Here is a 25,002-nt window from a genome sequence, read left to right on the forward strand (position 1 = left end):
AGAATTTCAGTCATTCTGGGATTTGGGAATAACCTCACCATTTCTTTTGGCCACATAAAGGAACAGAATGTTTCTAAGGCCAGCATGAATAAACACACCACCTTAAGATGGTGGTGCATCCACATGTACCCATACTGCATTCTGTGCTTTTGGAGAAGTCACACACATTTCAGTGAATATTTTCTATAATACATAGCATAGTATATTATTTTTTTATTCGTTGGAGTATACAACGCACTTTGATTAAGAACTTTACAGTCAAGTCATGTTTATGGTCAGATTTTGTATCAGGTGATGATGAAACTAACAAACAGGTTGAAAAAAAAGAGCAAATGTGTGATGAAACCATCAAATTGCCACATTCCAGGCCTATATTAAGCAGGACATACAGTACATATGTGGGATTTTCCACAGTGATGAATTTGTCCAGTACAGTTTAGAGGAACGAAAGGTTCTGGTGGACCAAGAGCAAGATGAAACACAGGACAAGTGCACAGATCTTCCACAGATGGTGGGTCAACAGTCGATAAATCACGTTTCAAAGGAGTCATAGGCAGGATTAAAACAGTGCTGAAAAGTGGGATATTGGGTGCCATTAAGACAAATTATCCAGATCCTTCAAGAATATTCCTTTGTGTAATGCTCTAACTTAATCTCAGGCAAAACATCAGCTCGATAATAGGACAATAGTAAAGATAAGGACTCCAGAAAATATTTATACTAAAAATAAATATAGTATGTACATTTGAACTATGCACCTGTTAGACAAACAAAAGGAAACAACGTAATGGTAGATGTCATATTGAAGGGTTTTGTCTCATGGTCAAGGAGTGCAGCACAAATGTAGCTAACGTTTTGTCTTATCAAACGTGGATGTGACATAAAGAATAAACTGTTGTTTCCAGGTTCATCTGATACCATCATGAATTGTGCACGGCGTAAGGGGCTGCTCCCAGACAAAGATGCTCAGAATCCCCCTTTCTTTTCAGCGTCACAGGGCCACCAATCACAGCGCTTGTTTATATTGTGAGAAAGCGTGCCGGCTCATGCGGAATTGGGGGCGCATTTATAAACGCTTCGCCAGACCAAATGCAAACTTGCGTATTGTGTGCAGAGTCGAGACCGATTTGCCCTCTAGCTGCACAAAGGTAGAAGGCCCAGATACTCTGTAATAAGCGACCGGCTTATTCCTTGACAAAGCCTTGTGCATATACGTTTTGAAACTTCACATTTAAAACTGTTCGTTTAGTTGGTTTAGTATTTTAGTCATGGTTTTGATAGTAATCTGCCTAAGTGTATTCGTAGCATCGTTTTCGGTCGAAGCGCGAGTGTCTAAAAGATATGTAATCGGGTGCCCTGACCGCTGCGATAAGACTATGTGTCCGTCCGTACCAAAGGATTGTTCAACGGGGCAAGGTCTGGACCAGTGTAACTGCTGTCCCGTGTGCGCCTCCGGAGAGGGCGAAGCATGTGGCGGCGTTGGGAAGTTAGGGGACCCGGTGTGCGGCGAGGGACTAGAGTGCGCCGTGTCGACTGGGGTTGGGTATACCGCCACGGTCCGGAGAAGAGGGAAAACTGGCGCTTGTGTGTGCAAAGGCACGGATCCCGTGTGTGGGAGCGACGGAGTGTCCTACAGGAATATCTGCGAGCTCAAGCGAGTCAGTAGCCGGGCACAGAAACTCCAGCAGCCGCCAGTGATTTTCATCCAGCGTGGAGCTTGCGGGAAATGTAAGTTAACTCATATAGTCATTGAACTGTTACAGTGAGAAAATGGACATGTCTGTCAGCTCGGCTTATTTTTGCGCTTTACTGGGTTTTGAACACATAAAGTTACATTTTAAAACCAAATGTACTGAAATCAACTTAACCGATCACTTTTGGTGAGAACAGAATGAGCTGATTTCGGTATGATGACCTGACGAGCATTCCATCACATTTCTCAAATCTAATGGGATTATTGTGTGTCTGTCCTGTGAATTTTGTTTTAGGGTGGAAAACACTTTCCACGACTTTAACCAGTAAAACTTCTTAGCTGCCTCTTTTTGTATGTGCACGACGCTTACAATTGTATGTGAGTTAAACACATTTTAAAAACCATTTCTCCCTCACCTTCTGGAGTAAGTAAAGCCGACACTAACGGTAACACTATTACAGTGCATCTCTGTGTAGACCCCTTTGTCTGGAACTGCTTTTTCGTTTTGACAGGGGAAATAATTGCCTGCTGAGATCAGAGGTACTCAGGCTCCACTCTGTAAAACGCTAACAGCGTGAAGAATACAGCTGGATGGCATTTAATAACAGTGGTCACATACTGGTCTTTGTTGTTTATTTGGGTATTTTTGTATTTGTTATTTACTGTACATACCTGCAAAGAAGAAGCCCCTTCCGTAGCACATTGACCATGCTCCCCTCTACGTAGACCCCCACCTCCTGGTCTCAGTTTAAGTCCCCTCTCTCTACATCCCGGCCAATGTGACATAACACAAAACAGACCAGCCTCACTGCAGGGGCTGCCTCTCTCGCCACTGAAAAGTCTCTGTAACTCGGAGTATGTGTGCATACTGCCTCTCCACTATACTGTAACTCTGAGTATGTGTGCATACTGCCTCTCCACACCACAGAACTCTGAGTATGTGTGCATACTGCCTCTCCACTATACTGTAACTCTGAGTATGTGTGCCTGCTGCCTCTCCACTCCACAGAACTCTGAGTATGTGTGCATACTGACTCTCCACTCAATAGAAGTCTGAGTATGTGTGCATACTGCCTCTCCACTCCTCTGTTACTCTGAGTATGTGTGCATACTGCCTCTCCACTCCACTGCAACTCTGAGTGTGTGTGCATACATTTCATAACATTCCTAAGAGGGGTCACAAAGGCGCTTCAATTATAAGTAGTTTTTCGAAAACTTTTTTAGACTGCTGTGTGTTCATAATGTGTGATTAAATTTCCCTCGGGATTAATAAAGTATCCATCCATCTATCTGTCTATCTATTTATCTATTAACTTTGTATTTACTTATATGAAAACACATTGGTAATGTTATGTTGGTCATTGAATTCTGCTGGAAAAATAGATTCCATTTCTCAAGGGCTTGTCACATTAACGTTGTGTAACTTCATTGTAGCGTGTAATAACCATTATTATATAGGGTACATATCCTAGAGCTAAGGGATGATCCAGAGTGGTATTTATATTGGTTGCAGGTTTTATGTTGCTATGAAACCTGTCAGTACCATCATGATTGTAGTGTTAGTAGGACAGGTGTATAAAGCGGTTCAGGCGGCCCATCCACCATAGCTGTTCAAATATACAGTACATATGCAAGTTCCAGCTTTTTTATTTGCTGCAGAAATGGAAAAAAAACTACGCACAACTTCTCCTCTCGTCCCGGACTTTCACACTGCAGAGGTCTCCTAATGCTCTGCAGATTGTTCATTCTCAATTTGTCTAAAGTTTCTCAGCTTGATGCGACTCATGCCTGCAGCACTGTTCCAGCAGCGCTTGCGACGACGTTTAGAGTACGTTTTCATCCAGATATATTCCTGCAGTTCAGCTGCCGTCACATCGGTCCAATGAAGAAGCAGAGCGTGGTGCCAAGCTGCCAGAGGTCCCAGGGTTCTGGACGAAGGCCTCCGCTCAAAACCAAATAGGCCGGGCAGCACTTCACATGATGTCATGTGCATCTGTTTCTGAAGTTGAGGGGGGTTATGAAGTTATTTTGGCTGGCTCTGGATGTAGGTCAGATTCTGCAGTCATCGTGGCGCACATGAGTTTGAAAGACAAACAATCGGACGATTTGACATGCATGGGAAATGTCCATGAACACCCTAGAGGTGCCTCTAGTTGTTACCTTAAGACAAACGTGAAGTGAGAGTGACGCAGCGGGGGAGTGATATGAACTAAAAGCTGAGTCCTGTTATCAAGCCAAGAAAGCTGACCCTGACGTGAGCTGGATTGCAGGGGTGTTAAGTCTGTGGCGTGCTCTGCTGAGGGGGATGCCGTGCGTGGGGCAGGAGTTTAAGTCTTTGTGGAGGAGGCCCCCGCCAGCCGCACTCTTTGATGTGGAGTGTCAGCAAGTGCAGTGTGTGTCTCTCATGTGTGCTGGCCGCTGCTTCATTCACCCTGTGATGTGGGGGGGTGCGGGCGTTCAAAGCGTTCAATCCACATCTTGCTCTCCACCCTTTTCCCTCTCCCTCTGTATCTCTCAATGCCTCTGTTCTTTATCGCCCTCTCTTTGCTTCATTCCCAACTCAGTGTGTGTGTGTTTTTCTTTCACAACCCCTAGAGGTGCACAGAGGCGTCATTATCTGTACCTGTATCTGTAAGGTACAAATCATCTGTCTCTGTCATTTGTCTCTGTCATTTGTCTCTGTCATCTGTCTCTGTCTCTGTATTCAGATAGGAGGCAGAGAGTGGGCGTGCTTTATATCAGAAGTCACATTTAATCGGGCAAATGTTGTTTTGATGTTTTACTTACGTAATTTTCATTGGCAATGCAATTGTTCTGCCTTGAAAGAATCAGATTGATATAATATTGGCCTATAATGCATTCGGGGGAAAAAAAAACTACGTTTAGTTAAAAATGAACTGGGGGACATTGAACAATCAGAAACGGAAACGGATAGTTTAAAAACTCAAAAGATTCTGTTTTGCATTGGAAATAGAAACTAGGTAGTAAATGACCATGGGTGAAATCAAAGTCTTTTGTGCAAACAGAAAGGGCTGTTTTATCTTGGGGCCAAAATGATATGATTGTTTGGAAGAGACAATGGCAGGTGCACAAACATGTCAATCATGGAGCTGATTGACATCCCCCCCCCCAGCACCAAATAATAACGAGCAACTTCGGTTAGAAGAAATATCTGTTTCCATCGCATTATTTGTGCCATTTGTTCCCAACTCCCTCTCGTTCTCTCGCTATCTCACCTTGCTCTCCTCCCTTCGTTCATTTCCACTCAGCCGTTCATTTCCCTTCCCCTCTGATGGCTGTGATAAGTCACTTCTCAGTGCTTTGTGTATCGTGACCCCTGGACAGAGAGAGTGGCCCGCTCCGTATCCGTGGCCCCCCGCTGTAAGATCCAGCCTCCTGATAGAGCCGGCTCTGTGTCTGTCGCTCACCCTGGACGGCAGAACACTCCAGTGCAAACTTCCTGCTGTCTCAGTTCCACTGATGGTGCGGAGATAGGCCAGTGATCCATATGTGCACACACAGTGACACTGACACACACACACATGCAGAGAGAGAGCGAGAGAGAGATAAATCATTCCCAGAACTGTAGGCGCAGTTGCAATGATGATTTAGTCTGTGTGTGACAGGTGGGCATGTGTTCTTTGCCAGCTCACTTTCGCAGCATAAGAGAAAGAGAGAGAGAGAGTGTGAGAGATAGAGACATAGAGAGAAAGAGAGGAGGACCGAGTTACCGTAATGTGACCCCTGCCACAGAAAGCCAATCCCTCACTCACTTCCGGCTGGAAAATACTCATAAAGCTTCAGGCCCAAGACAGAATACCAGGCAGGTGTGTTTGTGTGTGTAAGAGAGAGGGAGAGAGAGAGAGTGTGTGTGAGTGTGTGTTTTAAACCGAAACTGATTGCAAGATAGTGACCCTTGGCGTCTCAGCAGATGAATAGACGTGACAGCATTGGTAAAACACTGGGTTAACCTTTGTGTGTGGCCCACTTGGTTTCCCACACGCTTTGAGATGGTCTCCTGTTTCTCCGCAGAGCTGTGTGTTAGTGTGTGTGTGTGTGTGTGTGTTTGTGTGTGTGTCCAGGGCTTCCCCTGGCAGGATGAGGCTGTGGGAACAGCTCTTTGTGTCCCATAAAGCAATATCCTCTACGCGTCCATTCTGTGTTTGGACGAGTAAATGTCAGGGAAGAAGCAAGCCATCCATATATTTCTGTTGTTGACTCAGGCCCTCGGTTGATATTATCGTCCCTCTCAAACACCCTGTTACTGTCCTTTACATGCTTTTGTTCATGTTGCCAATTCATTACGGTAACTGATTGCCTTCCCCCTCTCTCTTACAATCGCTAAGGCCATGTATCCTCTGAGAGTGAACTAATAGAGAGTCTTGAAACGCTTGAAACCCTTGATGGCCAAAGCTATTTTCTCTGCTCAGGCTTTCCATATTGCCAATTAAACTTCGGCCAAACAAAATGTTGATGAAACATTTGTATTCGTGCCCAAAGCCAACAAGCACTTTGGCACCAGAACAGAAAAGTAAAATGTGACGTGTTCTTCCGAGGTCTCGGCCCACAGCAAATGAATACAGTGTACAGATGTTCAAACTGACTCATAGCTGTGTCCCTCTATCTCTCTAGAAAGGCAACGGGCAGAGAGGGAGAGCTCCACAAAAAACAAGGACGGACAGAACTAGGGTTGCGATATAGCTCAACATTGGTTTTAAGTGTTTCAAGTCTTCCCAGTCTTACATTTGGCTTCCAAAATGCCCCTCATGTTTCACAAGTGTGTCCTCATGGACTCCACACAGAGTGGACTCTAGATCATCCATGTTTGGGGAGGTGGGGTCCTGTGGACAGCATATGGCACCATGAGATGTGGTTAAGGGTGGGAGATGGATGGTTGGAGAATAGGAGGTTGTGGTTGCCTGAGCAAAAACCTCATATACATACCCGATAATAGACAGAGGAAACACGTAGAACATTTCTTTACTGGCCATATGTTAACTGTTTTCAATTTAACTTGCATTAGCATCTTTACTTTATTTATTTATTTTGTATTAATTTATTCAGCTTTCGGTTAATGGCCCTGGCACTCACCCAGATGCATGTGCACAGCATATTGGCAGGAAGCGGTGAGCTTCTTAAGTGGCTAAGGGTTTGTAGAAAAACACAAAAAATGCTCTCAGCAGCTTTGGAATAGATTTTGAGACCAAAATACTGATATGATTTTCACAGAAAAATAATTGCGTTTTTAACTTAGGCCTATTGCCAGGGCATAACCACTCATCAAGGTTTTTCTCATTAAGGTCCAAGTATGACTGATGTACAGAAGGTCAGACAGCAATAGGTCTGGAAACTCATGCTGAGCTGTTGTGAAGTTACCTTTCACACATGCACAGTTGGGGGTTGTCCTCGAAATGCACAGCTGAAATGTCTCCCCACAGACGGCATTTCCTATAATTCCCTCCTCTTGTAGACTGACTCTGCGCTTAGGGACTAAGTGATCTACAGAAAATACTGTTTTTAGTTTTCTCTCAGGCCATATACACTCATCTGGCAGAGTTTCAATGACAACAGAGAGAAAAAAAATATCCACTGGAAAAATTCTAAAATACGATGTATTTGGGTCAATTCTTTTTTCTTTTTTGAAGGCCTCTGCTGCATTCAGCTCAAAAGCCTGCTTTGGTCTTCAAACTCAGTGAATGCATGAAAGCATTGGGTTCTCTTTGATCGCTTTTAATGATCTTGGCAGTTTTCCGTTTTTAATGATTTTACATTCTTTTTGTGCTCTTGCTGTCTACATTTTGGCACAGCAGAGGTCTCTTCTCTTTGTCTGTAGCTTTCCCAACCTCCAGTCTCATCCAAGCAGTGCCTAAGAATGCTGATGTCATAAACGTGCGCGCTCTGTCTCACTGTGGTCAACAGCCTGTGGAATATTGGTTGCAGTGGCCTCTCGGTCATCACGTTTGATTTGGTGTGCTGTCTGGGTCCGTCTGTCTGTCTGGTGCTGGGTCCTCCCAAAACCTTCCTCACCAGAGAAATGCATCATATGGTCAAAGCAGTTCTGGAAATCCTCCACACTGTGGAACTTATCGCGAATCCCAGCACTGACCTCCTTTGCTGATTCAACACCGAATAAGTTCACGGCATCTCCAGTCCCTGAGAGTCTTTGGTGGAAACAGATATGGTGCATTTCACAAGGAACAATTGCAAGAACTGCACCAGTTTGAGATGAAAGTGACTGGAAAGATAATCAGGTTAGTCTGACTGCCCAACTGGAGGTGAAGAGGTGAATCTGGACCTCCGTGGTCGAGGCGTTTGGGCCGTCTCCTCTGATTGGGTCTGACAGTGGGTCTGGATGAGCATAGTCATCTTAGTGATCTTGGCATAGAAGTGTCCTCTTTCGTTCAGATGGACACAACGGCAATTCCCTTTTCAGGCCTTGGATGAAGCATTGGAATATCTTTCCCAGTTATCGGTTGGAGCCGTGAAACTGAAAAGCCGCCCAGATCAGGTCTGATGATTCTAACCTAAGATGGCTTGTGTTCCCATGGTAATGCGATGATAAAGCAACAGTGTTGTTCGCTTTGGAGAGCCTTTTGCGCAATTGAAGCCCTTTGTCTGTATTTGTTGAACCCAATAGGGATGCATTTTGGTTCGACTGACTGCATTACGGCCATATAAACATCATAGTCTTGGCTGCTCCACTCCCATCACTTTGAATCAGTTTGAAAGAGAAATGGATTTGAGCAAAGTAGGTGTAAGTTTGTTTATCTTTTGTATTTCACTTTCAGCAACCAAGGCTTGAAGAACTACTGCGTGTTATTTACTATGATTTTTCCAGTGCACTCTGGCAGTGGAGGAGACCAGCCATTTGGGTTGTAATCAACCAATGTGTTTGGAAGTTCCCTTCTGTGGTTATGACAAAGGGAGAGCAGGGATGCTGGCTGTGTAATTAAGCTCCATAGTACAGAGCTACACCACTGCACATTCAAAGCTGGTTGCAGGTTTGAGAAATCCCATAACATTGTGGCTCCCCAAACCTGGTCCCTATGCAGTCAGAGCAAGAGTGCCTTATCATCTGTTGCACATTGGTCTCATCCCTCACCACACTCTCACAAGCAGGTCTACTGATGCTGTATCACAAGTCTGTAATTAAACACAATTACATTCAGAGGCATTCCAGAGCCGTTCTCTGGTAGTACTACTGAAGATTACGATTACAGAAAGCCACTGTGTGTGTGTGTGTGTGTGTGTGTGTGTGTGTGTGTGTGTGTGAATGCCACTAGTATCTAGGAACGTACAGTTTGTAAGTATACTTTGCCTCCCATGGAGAAGAGACGAAAGGGAAAGTGTTGCTTTTACGATCCTTGTTTAGGAGTGGGGAAATGTCCACGATAACCATCTGAAGGGAGATAATATACAGTTGGGTTGGGATAATAAAAAAGAGCCCACTTTCTCTCATGTCCCTGAGGTGTGTGAAATAACAGAGCACTGTCTCAGCCAACATCTCCAGACTCGTCCTTCCCATGCATCAGCTCTCGGCAGATTTAGGTTCTCACCGAAGCTGCTATAAACTGCTATAAGGTCCTTGTGTGTGTGTGTGTGTGTGTGTTTGTGTCTGTGTGTGTGTGTCACTGATATCGGTTTACGAACAAGAAAACACCAAGTAAACATTTCCAATGCTAATGAAACAAATGTCCCTCCCAAACATTTTTAAACAACTAACTGTTAGAATAGATTGTGTTTTAGGAGAAGACTGTATTTAGTTTTGTCTGCCTTTACTGAAGTGGTGACGTAATGTAGTGTTTGACAGCGTTTGTGTTTTATTTGACTCTAATCCTGGAGTGTGTGTGGGATGTTGTTTCAGCCCAGGACAACCCCAACAGCCTTAGACACAAGTACAACTTCATCGCTGATGTGGTGGAGAAGATCGGCCCCGCCGTGGTGCACATTGAACTCTACCGCAAGTAAGGGACACACCTTTCCTAAAAAGTTGTAGTTGGAGAATCTCTCTCTCTCTCTCTCTCTCTCCCCCCTTTCTGTCAGTCTGTCTATCTTCCTCCTTTACTCTCTCTCTTTCTAAATTAGGATGTGAGGCTGATCATCAGTTTCAAAGATTTATTTTTGGGCTTTTCGCCTTTCATCGGACAGGATAGTGAAGGTTAACAGGAAATGAGCTGGAGAGAGATGGGGAGTAGGATCGGAAATTGACTGCGGGTCGGATTCGAACCCGGGTCTCCTAGGCGTTCAAGCCCATTCATGGTTTTAATACTACATTAATGTGGTTTGATAAAAGACTGTTAAACATCTCTTTCTGTCTCTGTCTCTCTCTCTCTCTCTCTCTCTCCCTATCTTTCCCTCTCTTTCCCCCTCTCTCTCTCTCTCTCTCTCTCTCTCTCTCTCTCTCTCCCTCCCTCCCAGGATGGCGTACTCCAAGCGTGAGATGGCGGTGGCGAGTGGGTCGGGCTTCATGGTGTCTGAAGATGGGCTGATCGTCACCAATGCCCATGTGGTGGCCAATAAGCACCGGGTGAAGGTGGAGCTAAAGAACGGAGAAATGTTTGATGCCAAGATCAAAGATGTGGACGAGAAAGCAGACATCGCCCTCATCCAGATCGACTCGCCGGTAAACAAACTACTGAGCTCTTTTACTCCCAGGCTCCCCAATGGAACCAGCCAAATGCATCATAGCTAGAAGTTTAGTGGTTAGTCCAGTGTCAGGGATTCTGATTCTTACTATAAAATAAGAGGTGTTTGTCTTCCATGGAGATGCGTTTCAGACCATGTCAGAGTTTTATGAACTGAATGAAAGAGAGACAATATAAAGACTAAGAGAGAAAAGAGGGAGAGAGAGAAAGAGGGCAATGAAGTTTTATTTAGACTAAGGGGAAGTTTGTCTTCCAGCAGCAGTCGAGCATTAAAGTGATTTTTAAACACACAGCTGCAGTGAGACACTGATGACTTCACTCAGAGGCCATGAGCTGCGTGTGGTTAAGGGGTGAAAAACTGACCAAGACACGCTTAACACGCTTCGAAATAGCAATAGATGCTGTGTGTGTGTGTGTGTGTGTGCGCAAGTGCAGCATGTATAATCAACCATCTAAAATGTGAATATGGGAAGGTTTGTACTAGAAATGGTGCAACTACAATGTCTTTACTTCTCTTCACAGATACTGTATATCATTTTCACATTAGCTGTTGCTCCACAAACTGACGTATTTCAGTCCCCAGTCCAACTTCACTGAGCAAGAGAGTTCTAGTTGTGTGCATAGCTCATTGGGATGCTGTACTGATCCCAACGTAGCCGAGGCATATGATCACACACACACACACACACACACACACACACACACACACACACACACAACGTAGCCGAGGCATATGATCACACACACACACACACACACACACACACACACACACACACACACACAACGTAGCCGAGGCATATGATCACACACACACACACACACAGACACACACACACAACGTAGCCGAGGTGTATGATCAAAGAGCAGCTGTAGAGTACACGTCTTGGAGGGTTTGGGTGTCACCCTTAGGTCAGTAAGGAGCTGCCAGTAAAACCTTCCCCATGAGAGCGGAGAGCGCTCAGAGTTAGTGAATGAAACCCTCTCCATGAGAGTGGAGAGACTCAGAGTTAGTTAGCCAGTGAAACCCTCTCCATGAGAGTGGAGAGACTCAGAGTTAGTTAGCCAGTGAAACCCTCCCCACTCAGAGTTAGTTAGCTGGCCTTTGGATCAGGTGAGGGGGAATTGAGCTGCCTACTCAGATGAAAAGCCAGTTTGAGAATATCAATAATTACAGTATGTAACCTCTGTGGAACTACAACATGCTGAAAAGGCCCGGACATGAAAGATGTGTTTCTAAAACTGGAGAAATATCTGAGGGCACAGATATGTCTGAAATGGCAAAGCAAGCCTTATAAGGAAAGGGGCAAACTGTATGAGTCACACGCATACATTTGATTTATTATACAGTACATACATCATTAAATACATCCATCTCTTCTTGTCTGATCTTAAAGGTGCAGTTTGCCAATTCTATTCCCATACACTTTTCATCAAATTCAGCTAAGTGCTTCACATGGTCCTCTAGCTGTCCGTTCAGTGTTTGCAGTCAAAATGACTCTGGTGTTCTTGCACAGTCCTGGCTCTGTACATGGGAAACAAACATAGTGGCTCAGGCCAAGCCGTAAAACAACCCCAGCCAATTAATACGCTGCTTCTGGAGCACAGAACAAAGGAATGTAATTCAATTGGCCGTTGAGCAAAAATATCAACAACCTTTTGAGAAACCGAAACCGAATGGTGGACTGTATCTTTAAGTGAGCCTGCCTCTCTTCTCTCTCTCTCCTTCTCTCTGTCACACACACACACACACACACACACACACACCAGACTAACATAACCACACACTGTATGGGAACTGTGTCTCTCTGAGGACCACTGGAGTACCCATCGGACAGTGCTCTACAGAGAGGGATGAGTACGTGCTTGGCAGTTAGTCAAAGACTCAACTCTACTCTGTTAAGCTCTGCTGTGCTCTGTGCCTAAACACTTTCTCCACTCAACTCTACTCTGTGCGTAAACACTTTCTCCAGTCTCCACTCAACTCTACTCTGTTCAACTCTGTGCCACTCAACTCTACTCTGCGCATAAACACTTTCTGCAGTCTCCACTCAACTCTACTCTGTGCTTAAACACTTTCTCCAGTCTCCACTCAACTCTACTCTGTGCTTAAACACTTTCTGCAGTCTCCACTCAACTCTACTCTGTGCGTAAACACTTTCTCCAGTCTCCACTCAACTCTACTCTGTGCTTAAACACTTTCTCCAGTCTCCACTCAACTCTACTCTGTGCTTAAACACTTTCTCCAGTCTCCACTCAACTCTACTCTGTGCTTAAACACTTTCTCCAGTCTCCACTCAACTCTACTCTTTCCTTAAACACTTTCTCCAGTCTCCACTCAACTCTACTCTGTGCGGAAACACTTTCTCCAGTCTCCACTCAACTCTACTCTGTGCGTAAACACTTTCTCCAGTCTCCACTCAACTCTACTCTGTGCTTAAACACTTTCTCCAGTCTCCACTCAACTCTACTCTGTGCTTAAACACTTTCTGCAGTCTCTACATCGGAGCTGAGCAGGCGAGCAGGGAAGAGATCCTCTCCAAGACCAGTGGAGCACTCTGACAGGGGAAATAATGGCATCACCATGAATCATCAAGTGACTCTGTTATGTCTGAATCTCTCCCTGTCTGATAAAGTGTATCCACTCTTGGCATCAGTATGTCTCAAGCAGTGTGTGTTCTATCTGGCTATTCTTATTGAGTTCAGGTAGTAGTCTTAGGAGCTGACTTAGTAGTCAACCGACGGTCGGTCCCTGACTTTGTGCGCTGTTGTGGAAGGCTTGACTGGTGGCTGGTGTGACTGGGGCAGCTGCTTAAGTGTTTGCCCCAGTTACAGTGGAGTGGCACTCTTCTATATTCCATGAGTAATGCCCACCTCAGGGGAGCTGTCTGCGGTTTCACCCCTCTACGTGACCGTGCATGCATGCATGTGTGTGTGTGCGCGCGTGTGTGTGTGTGTGTTTGTTTGTTTGTGTGTTTGTGTGTGTGTGTGTGTGTGTGTGTGCGTACGTGTGCGTACGTGTGCGTGTGCGTTTGCGTGTGCGTGTGCGTGTGTGTGCGCGTGCGTGTGTGCGTGCGTGTGTGTGCGTGTGTGTAGAATCAATCGTTCATCACGGCAGGTAGCCACCGGCTCCGATGTTTACATAGCAGGACTTCCCTCCTGGCTATGTCTACCTCTGATGACTAACAGTGCGTTCTGAAGCTCAGTGAGGGATCAGGGCAAGACGGCGAGTGCAAGGGGAAAAAGGAAGAGATGTTATTAGGGAGGGTGAGGAAGAGTGGGTGAGTGAATGGGTCTGAAGTTGTGCAAAGGGGAAAAAATCTGTCATCCAGCACGTCTTCATAATTCCCTTAGAGCTATATGCCTTCTGTGCACAAGTGTGTGCCTCGTGAGCAAAGTGTGTGTGAGTGTGTGAGTGTGTGTGTATATGTGTATATGTGTGTGTGAGTGTGTGTGTGTGTGTGTGTCTCGAAACTTTTCTGTCTCAGCGACATGTGTAGATCCGCTTAAGTAGGTCAATTCTGTCAAACTTCCCTCTTTGGCGAGTTGAGCCATGATACACTGAGTTGTGTTGTAGGTGAGGAGAGAGAGAGGGGATAACATTACTTTGGCTCAGCACAGGACCTGAGAATGGATAGCACATGTTAAGGAAGAATGGGTCTCTCTCTCTCTCTCTCTCTCTCTCTCTCTTATCCTCTCCCTCTCTCTCTCCCTTCTCTCTCTCTCTCCCCCCTCTCTCTATCTCTCTCTCTCCCTCTCTCTCTTCCTCTCTCTCTCTCTCTCTCTCTCTCCATATCTTCTCTCACAGAAGAAACTGGGGCTTGGAGGGGCGGGGGGAGGGGGGGGCTGGGGGCATCGTGGTTCTGGTTGTTCCCGTCTCTGGGGAGACCATTACTCTGTCTGCAGCTGGTAGGACTTCAGAGACAGGAAAAAGGGGAAGGAGCTCTCGTCCTCGAATGGTGGAAATGAGGGAAAGAGGGAGAGAAAAGAGAGAGAAAGAGAGAGAGAGAGAGAGAGAAAGAGAAGAGAGGGAACGAGAGAGTATGTGGTTAGGACTGGAAAATGGATCCATATGTGGGGAGGTTAGAAGAGAACTAATGAAAGTAATGAGTTTACTTTGCAGCGGGAGATACTCCATACGTCACTGGACACCTCATATTGGTAGCCACACACACACACACACACACACACACACACACACACACACACACACACACACGAGCATTCATATAAAATATTTGGCAGGTGTCCTTCCAGTCTGCAGTTTTGATCTCCTGTGAGGATATTGCTGCTGAAATGTCCTGGTTGACCCTAACAGACGTAACTGTCAGAGGTGGACTTCCTCTGCTTCCTGCTCTGACTCTCAAACTGTCCTTTAAAAACAAACTGTGGAAAATGAATCATATCCATGTCTGGTCCCATCCTCAATTTAACACTGTCTCTCGTAGTCCTATTCCAGAGGACGTGATGCCTGGGTAATGCTAGTGTGATGGGCCAAAGAAAGCCTTCCTTTTTTTGTTTCTGTCTGTGTGTGTGTGTGTGTGTGTGTGTGTGTGTGTGTTTCTGTCGCCCTGATGTGGATTATGGGAAGTAAAGAAAGCCACATGGGTGCCTCCTGAGGTCTTACGTGGCTTCCACTCCAATCTCACCCTCCCTCTGACCACCACTCGCATGGCTGTGTGTGTGTGTGCGTGTGTGTGTGTGTGACCACCACTCGCATGGCTGTGACTCATTCTGGAGCTCGCAAACCAAGCTGGAAATTAGCTGGAAGGTTGAAATGAAAGACAGATTGAAACATTCACAGAGCAAGAGCGTAGCGGAGAACTGTGTGTGTGTGTGTGTGTGTGTGTGTGTGTGTATGTGTGTGTGTGTGTGTGTGTGTGTGTGTGTGTGTGTGTGAGTGTGCGTGCATGCGTGCATGTGTGTGTGTGCGTGTGTGTGAGTGTGTGTGCGTGTGTTTGAGTGTATGTGTGTGTGTGTGTGTGTGTGTGTGTGAGAGAGAGTGTGTGTGAGAGTGTGTATGTGTGTCTGAGAGAAAGAGAGAGAGATAAGTCAGTGGGCCCTAATTTCATTGATAGGCAACATGGCTGTCAACAGCCGGCCATGACCTAAAGCTAATTTAATAACTTGGCAAAATCATTTTGCTAATGTCATAACATGAGCAAGATTCTAAGTGAAGACATTGGTGGGTAAGTGCAACGGTGGGGTGTGTTTGTGCAGACATGGGAGTTCCATATATGAATGATTTCCTTCAGAGCAGCACCTTAGTGGATATAGATCTCCTCCTGTTCTCACAACATGGTTGCTGATGCACGAAGCCCGTTCACAGTGTTCGTTGCCCTGTGTGTTTGTGTTTGTGTTTGTGTGTTTGTGTGTGTGTGTGTGTGTGTGTGTGTGTGTGTGTGTGAGTGTTTGTGTTTGTGTGTGTGAGTGTGAGTGTGTTTGTGTTTCTGTTTATATTTGTTTCTCTCTGGATTGTCTACCCTCACCTTCACTCTCTTTCTCTGTTGCTTAGAGATACACAGACTTACACACACAACCAAAGCACATCCAAGTATTGTCAAGGAGCTAACAATCAAAGAAGCATGCACACACACACACACACACACACACAGACCTCCACAACTGTAAACATATTCACCATGGCCTTGTTTATTTGGCACTCCCGGCTCTCTGAGGACTAACGCCTGCAGAACCCAGAGCCAGAGAGTCACGCGGCGGTAAATTACAGGGAGGAAGAGCATAAAAGAAAGGCAAAGATCGACCTTAAAGAAAAATACGTCACCCTGCGGTCAGTCCAGACAGACAGCCGCACGTAAACAAACCTGTGCCATGGTGACTGCTGCAATCACACGGAACCATAGTGGACCACACAGAACCCCCGAGTCGGATGGGTATGCGGGGGAGACGGATGGCGGTAAGTTCTGGAAAAACGGGGTGTCGTGACCACATGAATCACCTGGGCTGTGCAGTGTCTTGGCCCTGCAGTTCAAACTGGGTGAGGGAGCAAGCCAAGGATCTGCCCGTGACCACAGCGCTAAGGCCAGTATCCTGCGTGCGAGTGTTGTGTTTAACTGCAGCTATTCTCGGGCCAAAAATAACCCTGCTGGTCTGCTATTAGAGATGAATGGAAGGGGTGATCGGAGGTAGCAGTGTGAGGTACCGTATGGGTGGATGTGGTGTCACTATCCTCTCTTAGTGACTGTGTGTGTGTGTGTGTGTGTGTGTGTGTGTGTGTGTGTATGAGTGTGTGCAAGTGTGTGCTTTGTGCATGTGCATGTGCATGTGCATGTGCATGTGCATGCGTGTGTGTGCGCATGTGTGTGTGTGTGCGTGTGTGTGTATGCGCACACGTGTGTGCGTGCGGTGTGCTTGTGCGTGTGCGTGTGTGTGTGTGTGCGTGTCTGTGCATGTGTAAACTGACCTGTTGCTTTCTGGGATGTGTGTGTGGTACCTCAGACGGTGCAGATGAGCTAAGAATAGTGCCTCAAACCTGAGACTAGAGAATAGTGCTGCCATATTTCACCCAGTTTGCACCTGCACACGAAGTTGTTAAGGCGTCATTAATGTGATGGCTTTTTAACGAGACGTAAATCTAAATGCTGTAGTGCCCCAATTAGGAGGAGCCCAGCAGTGGCCCCCAGGGGATGCTGGGTAACTGCTCCTGTCAGCCAAGGCCTCACTCATCCGACATTGGCGATTATGTCATTTCCTGTGCCAAACGTGCCGTCATTTGATTGGTCCAATTTAAGGCTATAATTAGTTGGGTGTTTATGGGGGTTTTGCAACTGCTTCAGTAAGGCCCAAATGCCAGCTTACCCTTTCATCCACCCATTTCACACTCCCCCTCGCACACACACACACACACACACACACACACACACACACACACACACACACACACACACACACACACACACACACACTCTCGCTCTCACACATACACACAAACAGATGCTCACAAAAAAGTGAGATCTAGCTGTCTCTCTCAGAAGGGCAAAACATCTGCACCCAACCCCTTTTCAATGCCGTTACCAAACCGGCTCTCTTGTTTGTCTCTCTTGTCAGCCGTCTTTGTCTTTCCATCTCTCTACCTCCACTCTCTCCCTCTGTCTGTCTTTTTCTTTCTCTCCTCTAACCAGTTTCAGACCACCAATAAGCTAGACTCACACAACACTGCAGTCTGTGTGTGATGGGCTAGATTGTCATGCATCTTTTGGCCTGACCCTGTGGTATGCATGGCAGAGAACTGTGTGTGTGTGTGTGTGTGTGTGTGTGTGTGTGTGTGTGTGTGTGTGTGTGTGTGTGTGTGTGTGTGTGTGTGTGTGTGTGTGTGTGTGTGTGTGTGTGTGTGTGTGTGTGTGCGTGTGCGTGTGTGCGTGTGCGTGTGGTTGTGTGTGGTTGTGTGTGCAAGGCCCTTCACAGTTGGCTTACTCTGGATGTCTCAGTGTGAATGCATGACTTTACCTTCTCCACCTCCTCCCTTCCCTTAGGCTCCATCTCTCCATCTCAGAGGTCCTCAGCGCTCAGTCTTTCTCAAAGCCTTCTGTGCTGTGCTTTGGTCTTTCTCTCCACCCGTTGGGTGAGATAAGTGCCTCGTTAACAATGTTTACGCAGCATTCTTAGCAAGTGACACGAGCCACTGTAAACACAGGCACCTGAGAGCTGTGAGCATGGGAGGTTTATGGGCCAGGTGGTGGTTTGATGTATAGGGCTGGATGAGTTGAGCGGGCCACTGGCATATATGGCACACAGCTGCCTCTTCAGACTCCAGGGAGGAAAAACAACACCAGCATATGATGGAAAGACTCTTTTTTCGTCCGTTCTATTTATTTCTGAAGATGCTGACTTGGGCATTGTGTTCTAAATTAATTCTTGAGTCAGAATTGTGGTGAGGAAACTAAGAGAGACAGACAGACAGAGAGAGAGACAGGCTTAGGCCACTGGCATTACTTTTAGAATTTTAGGCATGACGTGGCTGACTAATGTGCTGCTTTGACACAAAATGGCTTCCAGTTTTCACTTGTGGTTGTTTAATGACGGACAATTTTGACCTCTGGTTTTTAAGTAATTTCCTGCACTCTGAGCAAAGCAATGGATCTCCATTCACACAAGTGGAGTAGACCCTGACTCACACTCTCTGCTCAAAGCTGCCCTTCATGCCTGTAACTTTGTACCTGTGTGTTAGAACCACACCTGTGGATCGCACAAGATGCAGAGAAGTGTACTCTTTAAGTATCCAAAGTGTGTCTATGCATGGATTTGCGAACTCAACTTCTAAGGACTTATTTTATCCTAAGCTGAGAGTAGTTTTAAGAAAATAAGACATAAGTACAGAATTTCTCTTTAAAAATCGATGAGTATTCCTGATCTCTGGAATCCACCGGACTTCCTCTCACAGTTGTGTTTGTCCCTCTCCTCCTGTCTTCCTCTGTCCATCTGTTTATCCTCTTACCCTTCCTTGGGCTCATCATGTGTGGGTGGGTGGGTGGGGGGTAGAGAGGTTGTCTGCTATTCCAGTGCCAGGTCTTCAGGAAGGGGGGGGACGTGAGACAGAGGAAAGAGTTTCCGAAAGGTTTCTCTTCTCATTTGCCCACCCCTCACCACCGCCGCTCTATTTATAAAGACACCTCGTACCTTACGGGTCAGGTTCGCCCTGAGCTCCAGCGCATGATTGACCACGCTGTCCAAACCTTGTGTGCCACGGTGATCGGAAAAACTGATATTGAAAGACAGTTCAATCGTGCCAGAAAATTGTTCTCGACAATGCTGTTGATGTAAGATTATCTTCATAGAAGATGCTAATTTAATAAAGATGCAATAAAGATTTGTGCCACACAATGTATGGGTAGCATACCAACACATCTCATTGATCACCCTGTATGGGGATGACCTTATGAGTCTACGGCAACCAAGAAATAAATAGCTACTTCCTAGTGGGATTTCACTAGCAAAGTTTGTGAAGTAAATCCTTAACGTGTGGCTTTTTTAAAGTTTTAGATAATTGCTTATTGAGGGAAAGAATGTTATCCGCATATGCCTTTGTCAAGCTTGACAGGTCCTGACTTGCACATGCATGCCTGTGCCTTCATGCGTGTCTCATGCAGCACATCCTATTTTTCATGCAACAGGAGTCTGATCTGGTAATGCAGTACCAGCGAATTCAGGGTCGGTTTGTGTGTCTTCAGTTTGCGAGCGCTTCTCAGTTACCACGTTGGTACGGTAACACTATTTTTACCATGGGTAAACAAAACAGATATGGCCCCATTGGGAGACAGGTCTACTGTTGTCTAGACTCGCATGACTCCCCCCCCCCCCACACACCTCGAGTGATATGTATTCACGAAGGCAGAAGATTCCGGAAATGATCTGGGCTGGCATTTGGAAAGCACATTTCGATATTTGTGTCCCTCCAGTGTCCTTGTTTTCCATGACATCATAAAGGTTACCCGGCGATAAGGTTTCAGAAGTACCCCTCTGGTTCTAAAACGCCCACTCCGTTCTGGGAAGGAGTCAATAGCGAAGTAGGCTGCTAGTGTGCTGACTGAGGGCAGACCCAGCAGCAGAAGGTTGTTGAGGTCACCATGGAGTCGAGGGAGTGCAATGTGTGGTTAAGTACTACAGAACACTCCTGTGTGGGAAGATTATTGGTAACAGTGCCTTCCGTTGTATACTGCAGAGTATGGTAACTGAGTAACAATCATACACAGACAAAAAAGGAACAAAAACAAAGCTTATCAATAAACGCTGCCCATCTGACCCGATTTGTTTAGAAGATGGAGATAGCTGGTTAGTCATTTGATGATTGTTCAGGTATGTTCTGTTCTGGAGAGTACTTAGTGCGCAGCATGATGGGTAGATATTGCCTCAACCAATTTAGAAGTAGACGCAGTACCCTCAGCTCTTGTATGTGACCCTTGATTGTAAAATACATGCAAGCTTGTAAATGTTTCCTTAATAATAGAACCCTGCTGTGCTTCTCTCTCACAGAAAAAGCTGCCGGTGTTGTTGCTGGGGCGATCGGCTGACCTGAGACCAGGAGAATTTGTTGTTGCCATCGGTAGCCCATTTTCCCTCCAAAACACTGTTACCACGGGGATTGTCAGCACCACACAGAGAGGTGGCAAGGAGCTGGGCCTTCGCAACTCCGACATGGACTACATTCAGACTGACGCCATTATTAATGTGAGCCTTCTCTCTGTCTTGTTCTCTCGCTGTCTCCTTCTCACGCATCTACACATAAATTAAATGTAACTCAGCTATATCGCATAGTGTGTAATAAATCGAAGTTACATATTTACATTAATGAGACATGGCCTAGCTCATGGGTAGATGGTACATCTGATAGGTACGTAGCCCTTGAAGCATCTATTGATCTGTTTGGCCATGATTTTTCACACACAACCTGCATAACTTTTCTCTGTACAAGACCAAGGCTGCTGAACATGCACACACACACGCACACAAACTCTCACACTAAGATCGATTAAGATCGCCAGCAGGGTTATAAATACCCATTACACGGATCAAAGAGGAGATTTTATCCCAACTGTTGTAGCTGTTACCGTGCTTGACCCGCTTATCAGTCTTCATCAGGGTTGAAGGAATTTACATTGTAAAGGCCCACCGTAAAATCTCACCGTCTCATATGTCTGAAGTAAATAACCTCTGGCTTTCTCCAGCTTCTTGGATTTAATGTGGTTTTCTCACGGATGCCTCTCAATTCTTTCCACAGTATGGCAATTCAGGAGGACCTCTGGTCAATCTGGTGAGAACTGAATTAAAAAAAAAACTTCATATTTATATATTTCCTCCTCTGTATATATCAGTACTGTACACTGTGCACATGCTTCCAAGGGTAGTCAATGTTCAGAAGCAACTGGTAGCACCTGAGTTAATAGTAGGTTGTAAGGTATCCACAGATATAGTAACCTGTACCTTTAAAACCCATGTATGCCTGGCAGGATGGAGAGGTGATTGGGATCAACACTCTGAAAGTGACGGCTGGGATCTCCTTTGCCATCCCCTCGGACAAGATTCGGCAGTTTCTTGCTGAATCTTATGACAGGGCAGCCAGAGGTAAGCACTTTGTACGGACCAGAGACATTAAATGCAGTTTCATTTCCTGTGACCTTCAGTGAACAGAAATGGTAGTTGCCGTCATGAATAAATATCAAAATAGTTTTTCAGAAGGCATAATAACCACATTAAAGGGCTAGTTCAAACATTCCACACTACAAGGCGTAGATTATAAAAAGACAAGAGTGGAGTATTAAGCCAATGGAAACTAGATTAGCCGCCTCAAGTCAAAAGGACTTTGTTATAACTGGCCTCATATCATTTCAATGTTATTATTCTCAGGCAGAGGAACCGCAAAGAAGAGGTACATCGGTGTGCGGATGATGACACTGACTCCAGGGTAAGTATACCAACCTCCTTTCCTTTACTAGGCCTGCAAAAGAGCCCACGTCTTTACTCTCCAGTTATGAACTTTTTTGAAGTTGTTAAACGTTGTTATGTGAGCTTTATTGCAAGCTATAAACTTGACTTCACTCTCTGGTCAAATCATTTTCTTTCGAATGAGAGCATCAACAAAATAGCCTTTCAGCGTAGCCATCCTGTATAAGTTATATGAGAACAAAGGCATTCACTCAGTATTTGCCTTCTTTCCCCCAGCTTGGCAAAGGAGCTCAAAGTTCGACAGAGAGACTTCCCTGACATCACTTCCGGGGCGTACGTCATGGAGGTCATCTCCAAGACACCAGCTGCAGTGTACGTTAACCAAACCTGGATTACGGGGCGCCTGGGAATCATATGCTTGGTGCAAAAGCAAGCCATGCAGATTTATTTGTTTGCTTTTTTGTGTCATTTTGATACCGTAAATGTGATCATGTTGTTTCTGCCACTCCTTGTCACGGTTGAGGGGATATTTTCCCTGGCTCTGGACGACATGCAGATGTTGCAGATTTATGAGGCACTCGCAGCCGTCAACACATGTGCATACAATCCCACTCCTCGCGCAAACACATTCACACACACACACACACACACAATGTGCATGCCAAGACCAGAAAGTAGAGCCAGACACACATTCACACACAAAGCTTTACTGAACATATGGGTCCTCACGCACGCAGACGAAACACTGCAACACAAGCCTGTCGGCCATGTTTGCTCACCAGGCAAGAATCCCCTGCCTCTGTATTTTCTGTGACCACAGTCATGTAATGCCAGGAAGAGTAGGTGGGAATGAGAGAGAGAGAGGGAGAGAGAAGAGAGGGACGAGAGAGAAGAGAGAGAGAAAGAGAGAGAGAGACAGTTAGAGAAAAGGACAAAGAAAGAGAGAGAGAGGGGGGGGGGCAGAGGAGGGGGCAGAGGGCCTGCAGTGGTCTGCTGAGGCAGCACTTCTCTTCATGTCAAAGCCTCTGGAGCAGCTTTCCTGCGGTGTCTCTGCGGTGTCCTCCTCTCGCCTGGACCCAGACCCCTCTCCCTCCGCAGGGCGATTAGGCTCGTGGGCGGGGAGACGCACCCAGCGTTAATACCGTACGCCAGCCCTTCTGTGTCACAGCACACAGGCAGAGGGGCCAGAGGCATGCTGCATGGGGAATGTGGATGTCTGGGGTAGAAATGTATGGAGTCTGAGGTCTCCAATAACATGTGCTTGCTATTAGGGTTTAGCTCCGTCGTAAAGTGAGGTGCTCAAAATGCTTCCCGAAAGCACGCTCACATCGGTGGAACTTGGCCTGTCGAATTTCCACTTTCAGTCCTCCTATGCCCCAATGCTTCATGTATATATTTATTTTTCTTTCTTTCTCTCTCTCTCTCTCTCTCTCTCTCTCTCTCTCTCTCTCTCTCTCTGCCTCCATCCGTCTATGCCTGTATGTGTAGGAAGGGGTGGTTACTGAGGGCTAAGGACACAAAGGCAGAGTCATCAGCATATTTTAAATCTCAGTGCCCTAGTTCTCTATCAGGCTTTTTATTTACCTTCACGATTCATCGTTTCCAGTTTGTGACGGCTGGCCTTTCTGTAGAACTGTAAAATCTAATAACACTGCCTCTCACTGGCTTCTGTTTGTACGACTGACAGGGGACGCATAGTTTCCAGAGACAACATTGGTATACGGAACCGTTAGGCATAATGTGCCTGTGGAGCAGAAGTACCTTTAGTCTGACTGAAATGTTTCATTTTGTTTTTCTACTCATTTATCTACCCCCTTTCCCTCTCTCACTCTCACTCTCTCTCTCACTCTCACTCTCACTCTCACTCTCACTCTCACTCTCACTCTCACTCTCACTCTCTCACTCTCACTCTCACTCTCTCTCTCTCTCGCTCTCTCAGAGGTGGACTGAAAGAGCATGATGTCATCATCTCCATTAACAGCCAACGCATCTCCTCAGCGACCGACGTCAGCAGCGTCATCAAGAGGGACACCACGTTACGCATAGTCGTGCGCCGAGGCAACGAGGATGTCATCCTCACCATCATTCCCATGGAGATCGAACCTTGACCTTAGTTCTGACGACCCAGGCGATCAATGTTGCCACACTAATGAACTTTCTGAGACCACGCCCACTGGAGGCTATGTGGCCAATAGGCTCTTGCCTTCAATATGACTGCCATGTGTAGGCTCCGCCCGTTAATGGTAGATTGTACAGAGCACATACCGGCCTGTGTTTTAGGTCCTGTCTCTGATCCGCTGGATCACTTTTTTAATTATGTGTGCATTAATAAACGCTACTACTGTTTACTGTCAATCATGAGCTACTTGATCTGTGTTTAGGAATTTTGTTTTTGATATTTTTTTATTAGTGAGTTCTCTCTTATTTCTCAGAAAGACCCAGCCAAACAAAAAAAAAAAGCGCTCTAGAGGAACATTCATTTTTGCGCATTGAATAGCAGTTTTGTACTTTTTTGTAAAAAAAAAAAAAAAAAGAAATAGTCAATGTGCCTTTGTTCTTCAACGGTTGTTATTTACATTTACACAGAACACAATAAAAGATTTTTTAATAGTGTCCTTTAGTTTTGCAAATATTATTTAATGGCATTTTAGTGATGTCCATGCCAGCCTGAGACAAATAACATTAGGGACTGTAAACAAGAGAACTAATGATGTGGGGGAAAAGATTTGGTCCGTCTCTAACCCCACATTCTACTTTGACCTCAACTTTAACAATATTCTCACAGGCCCAGAAGCTGTAGAAATTCCTTACAGCTACGCTGAGACGCAGAGCCACAACAGTGAATGGTTCCAATTTGGTTTTACTACTGTCCTATGGGCTCACAGTCAGTCTGGTGCGTGGGTTCAGATGGAAGTGAGTGAGTGTCTGTCAGAGTACTCCTGTGTCTGTGTGTGTTTTTGTGTTTGTGTGTTTGTGCTGACGTGTGTGTCTGTGTGTGTTTTGTGTGTATGTCTGTAAGTGTGTGTGTATTTTTGTGTGCGCACATGTGACCACATGCATTTGTGTGTGTGTGTGTGTGTGTGTGTGTGTGTGTGTGTGTGTGTGTGTGTGTCTGACTCATGGAGAGAAGGGCCCCTCGAAATATGATTCAGCACACACTTCCCCTCTGACCCAGGGCTACACAGTGCTCCCTCTCTGACCCCTTCCCCCTCTCTCACCACAGTCATGACCGCCATTTTACCCCCCTCATCGGGTTACAGCAAC

At 45.8% G+C, this 25,002-nt stretch overlaps 1 protein-coding gene across 1 annotated transcript; it reads left to right on the forward strand.

Moving 5' to 3' along the window:
- The first annotated feature begins 1,230 nt into the window (after window positions 1-1,230).
- htra1a (HtrA serine peptidase 1a) lies at window positions 1,231-24,018 on the forward strand. Its single transcript, XM_080848280.1, has 9 exons — window positions 1,231-1,728; window positions 9,558-9,657; window positions 10,112-10,316; window positions 20,329-20,523; window positions 21,074-21,106; window positions 21,303-21,417; window positions 21,700-21,757; window positions 22,015-22,110; window positions 23,678-24,018. The coding sequence occupies exons 1-9, from the start codon at window positions 1,269-1,271 to the stop codon at window positions 23,844-23,846; spliced, it is 1,431 nt and encodes a 476-aa protein (XP_080704406.1). The 5' UTR covers window positions 1,231-1,268; the 3' UTR covers window positions 23,847-24,018.
- Window positions 24,019-25,002: the final 984 nt, after the last annotated feature.

Source organism: Sprattus sprattus (genome assembly GCF_963457725.1).
Source record: "Sprattus sprattus genome assembly, chromosome: 12".
NCBI lineage: Eukaryota > Metazoa > Chordata > Actinopteri > Clupeiformes > Clupeidae > Sprattus > Sprattus sprattus.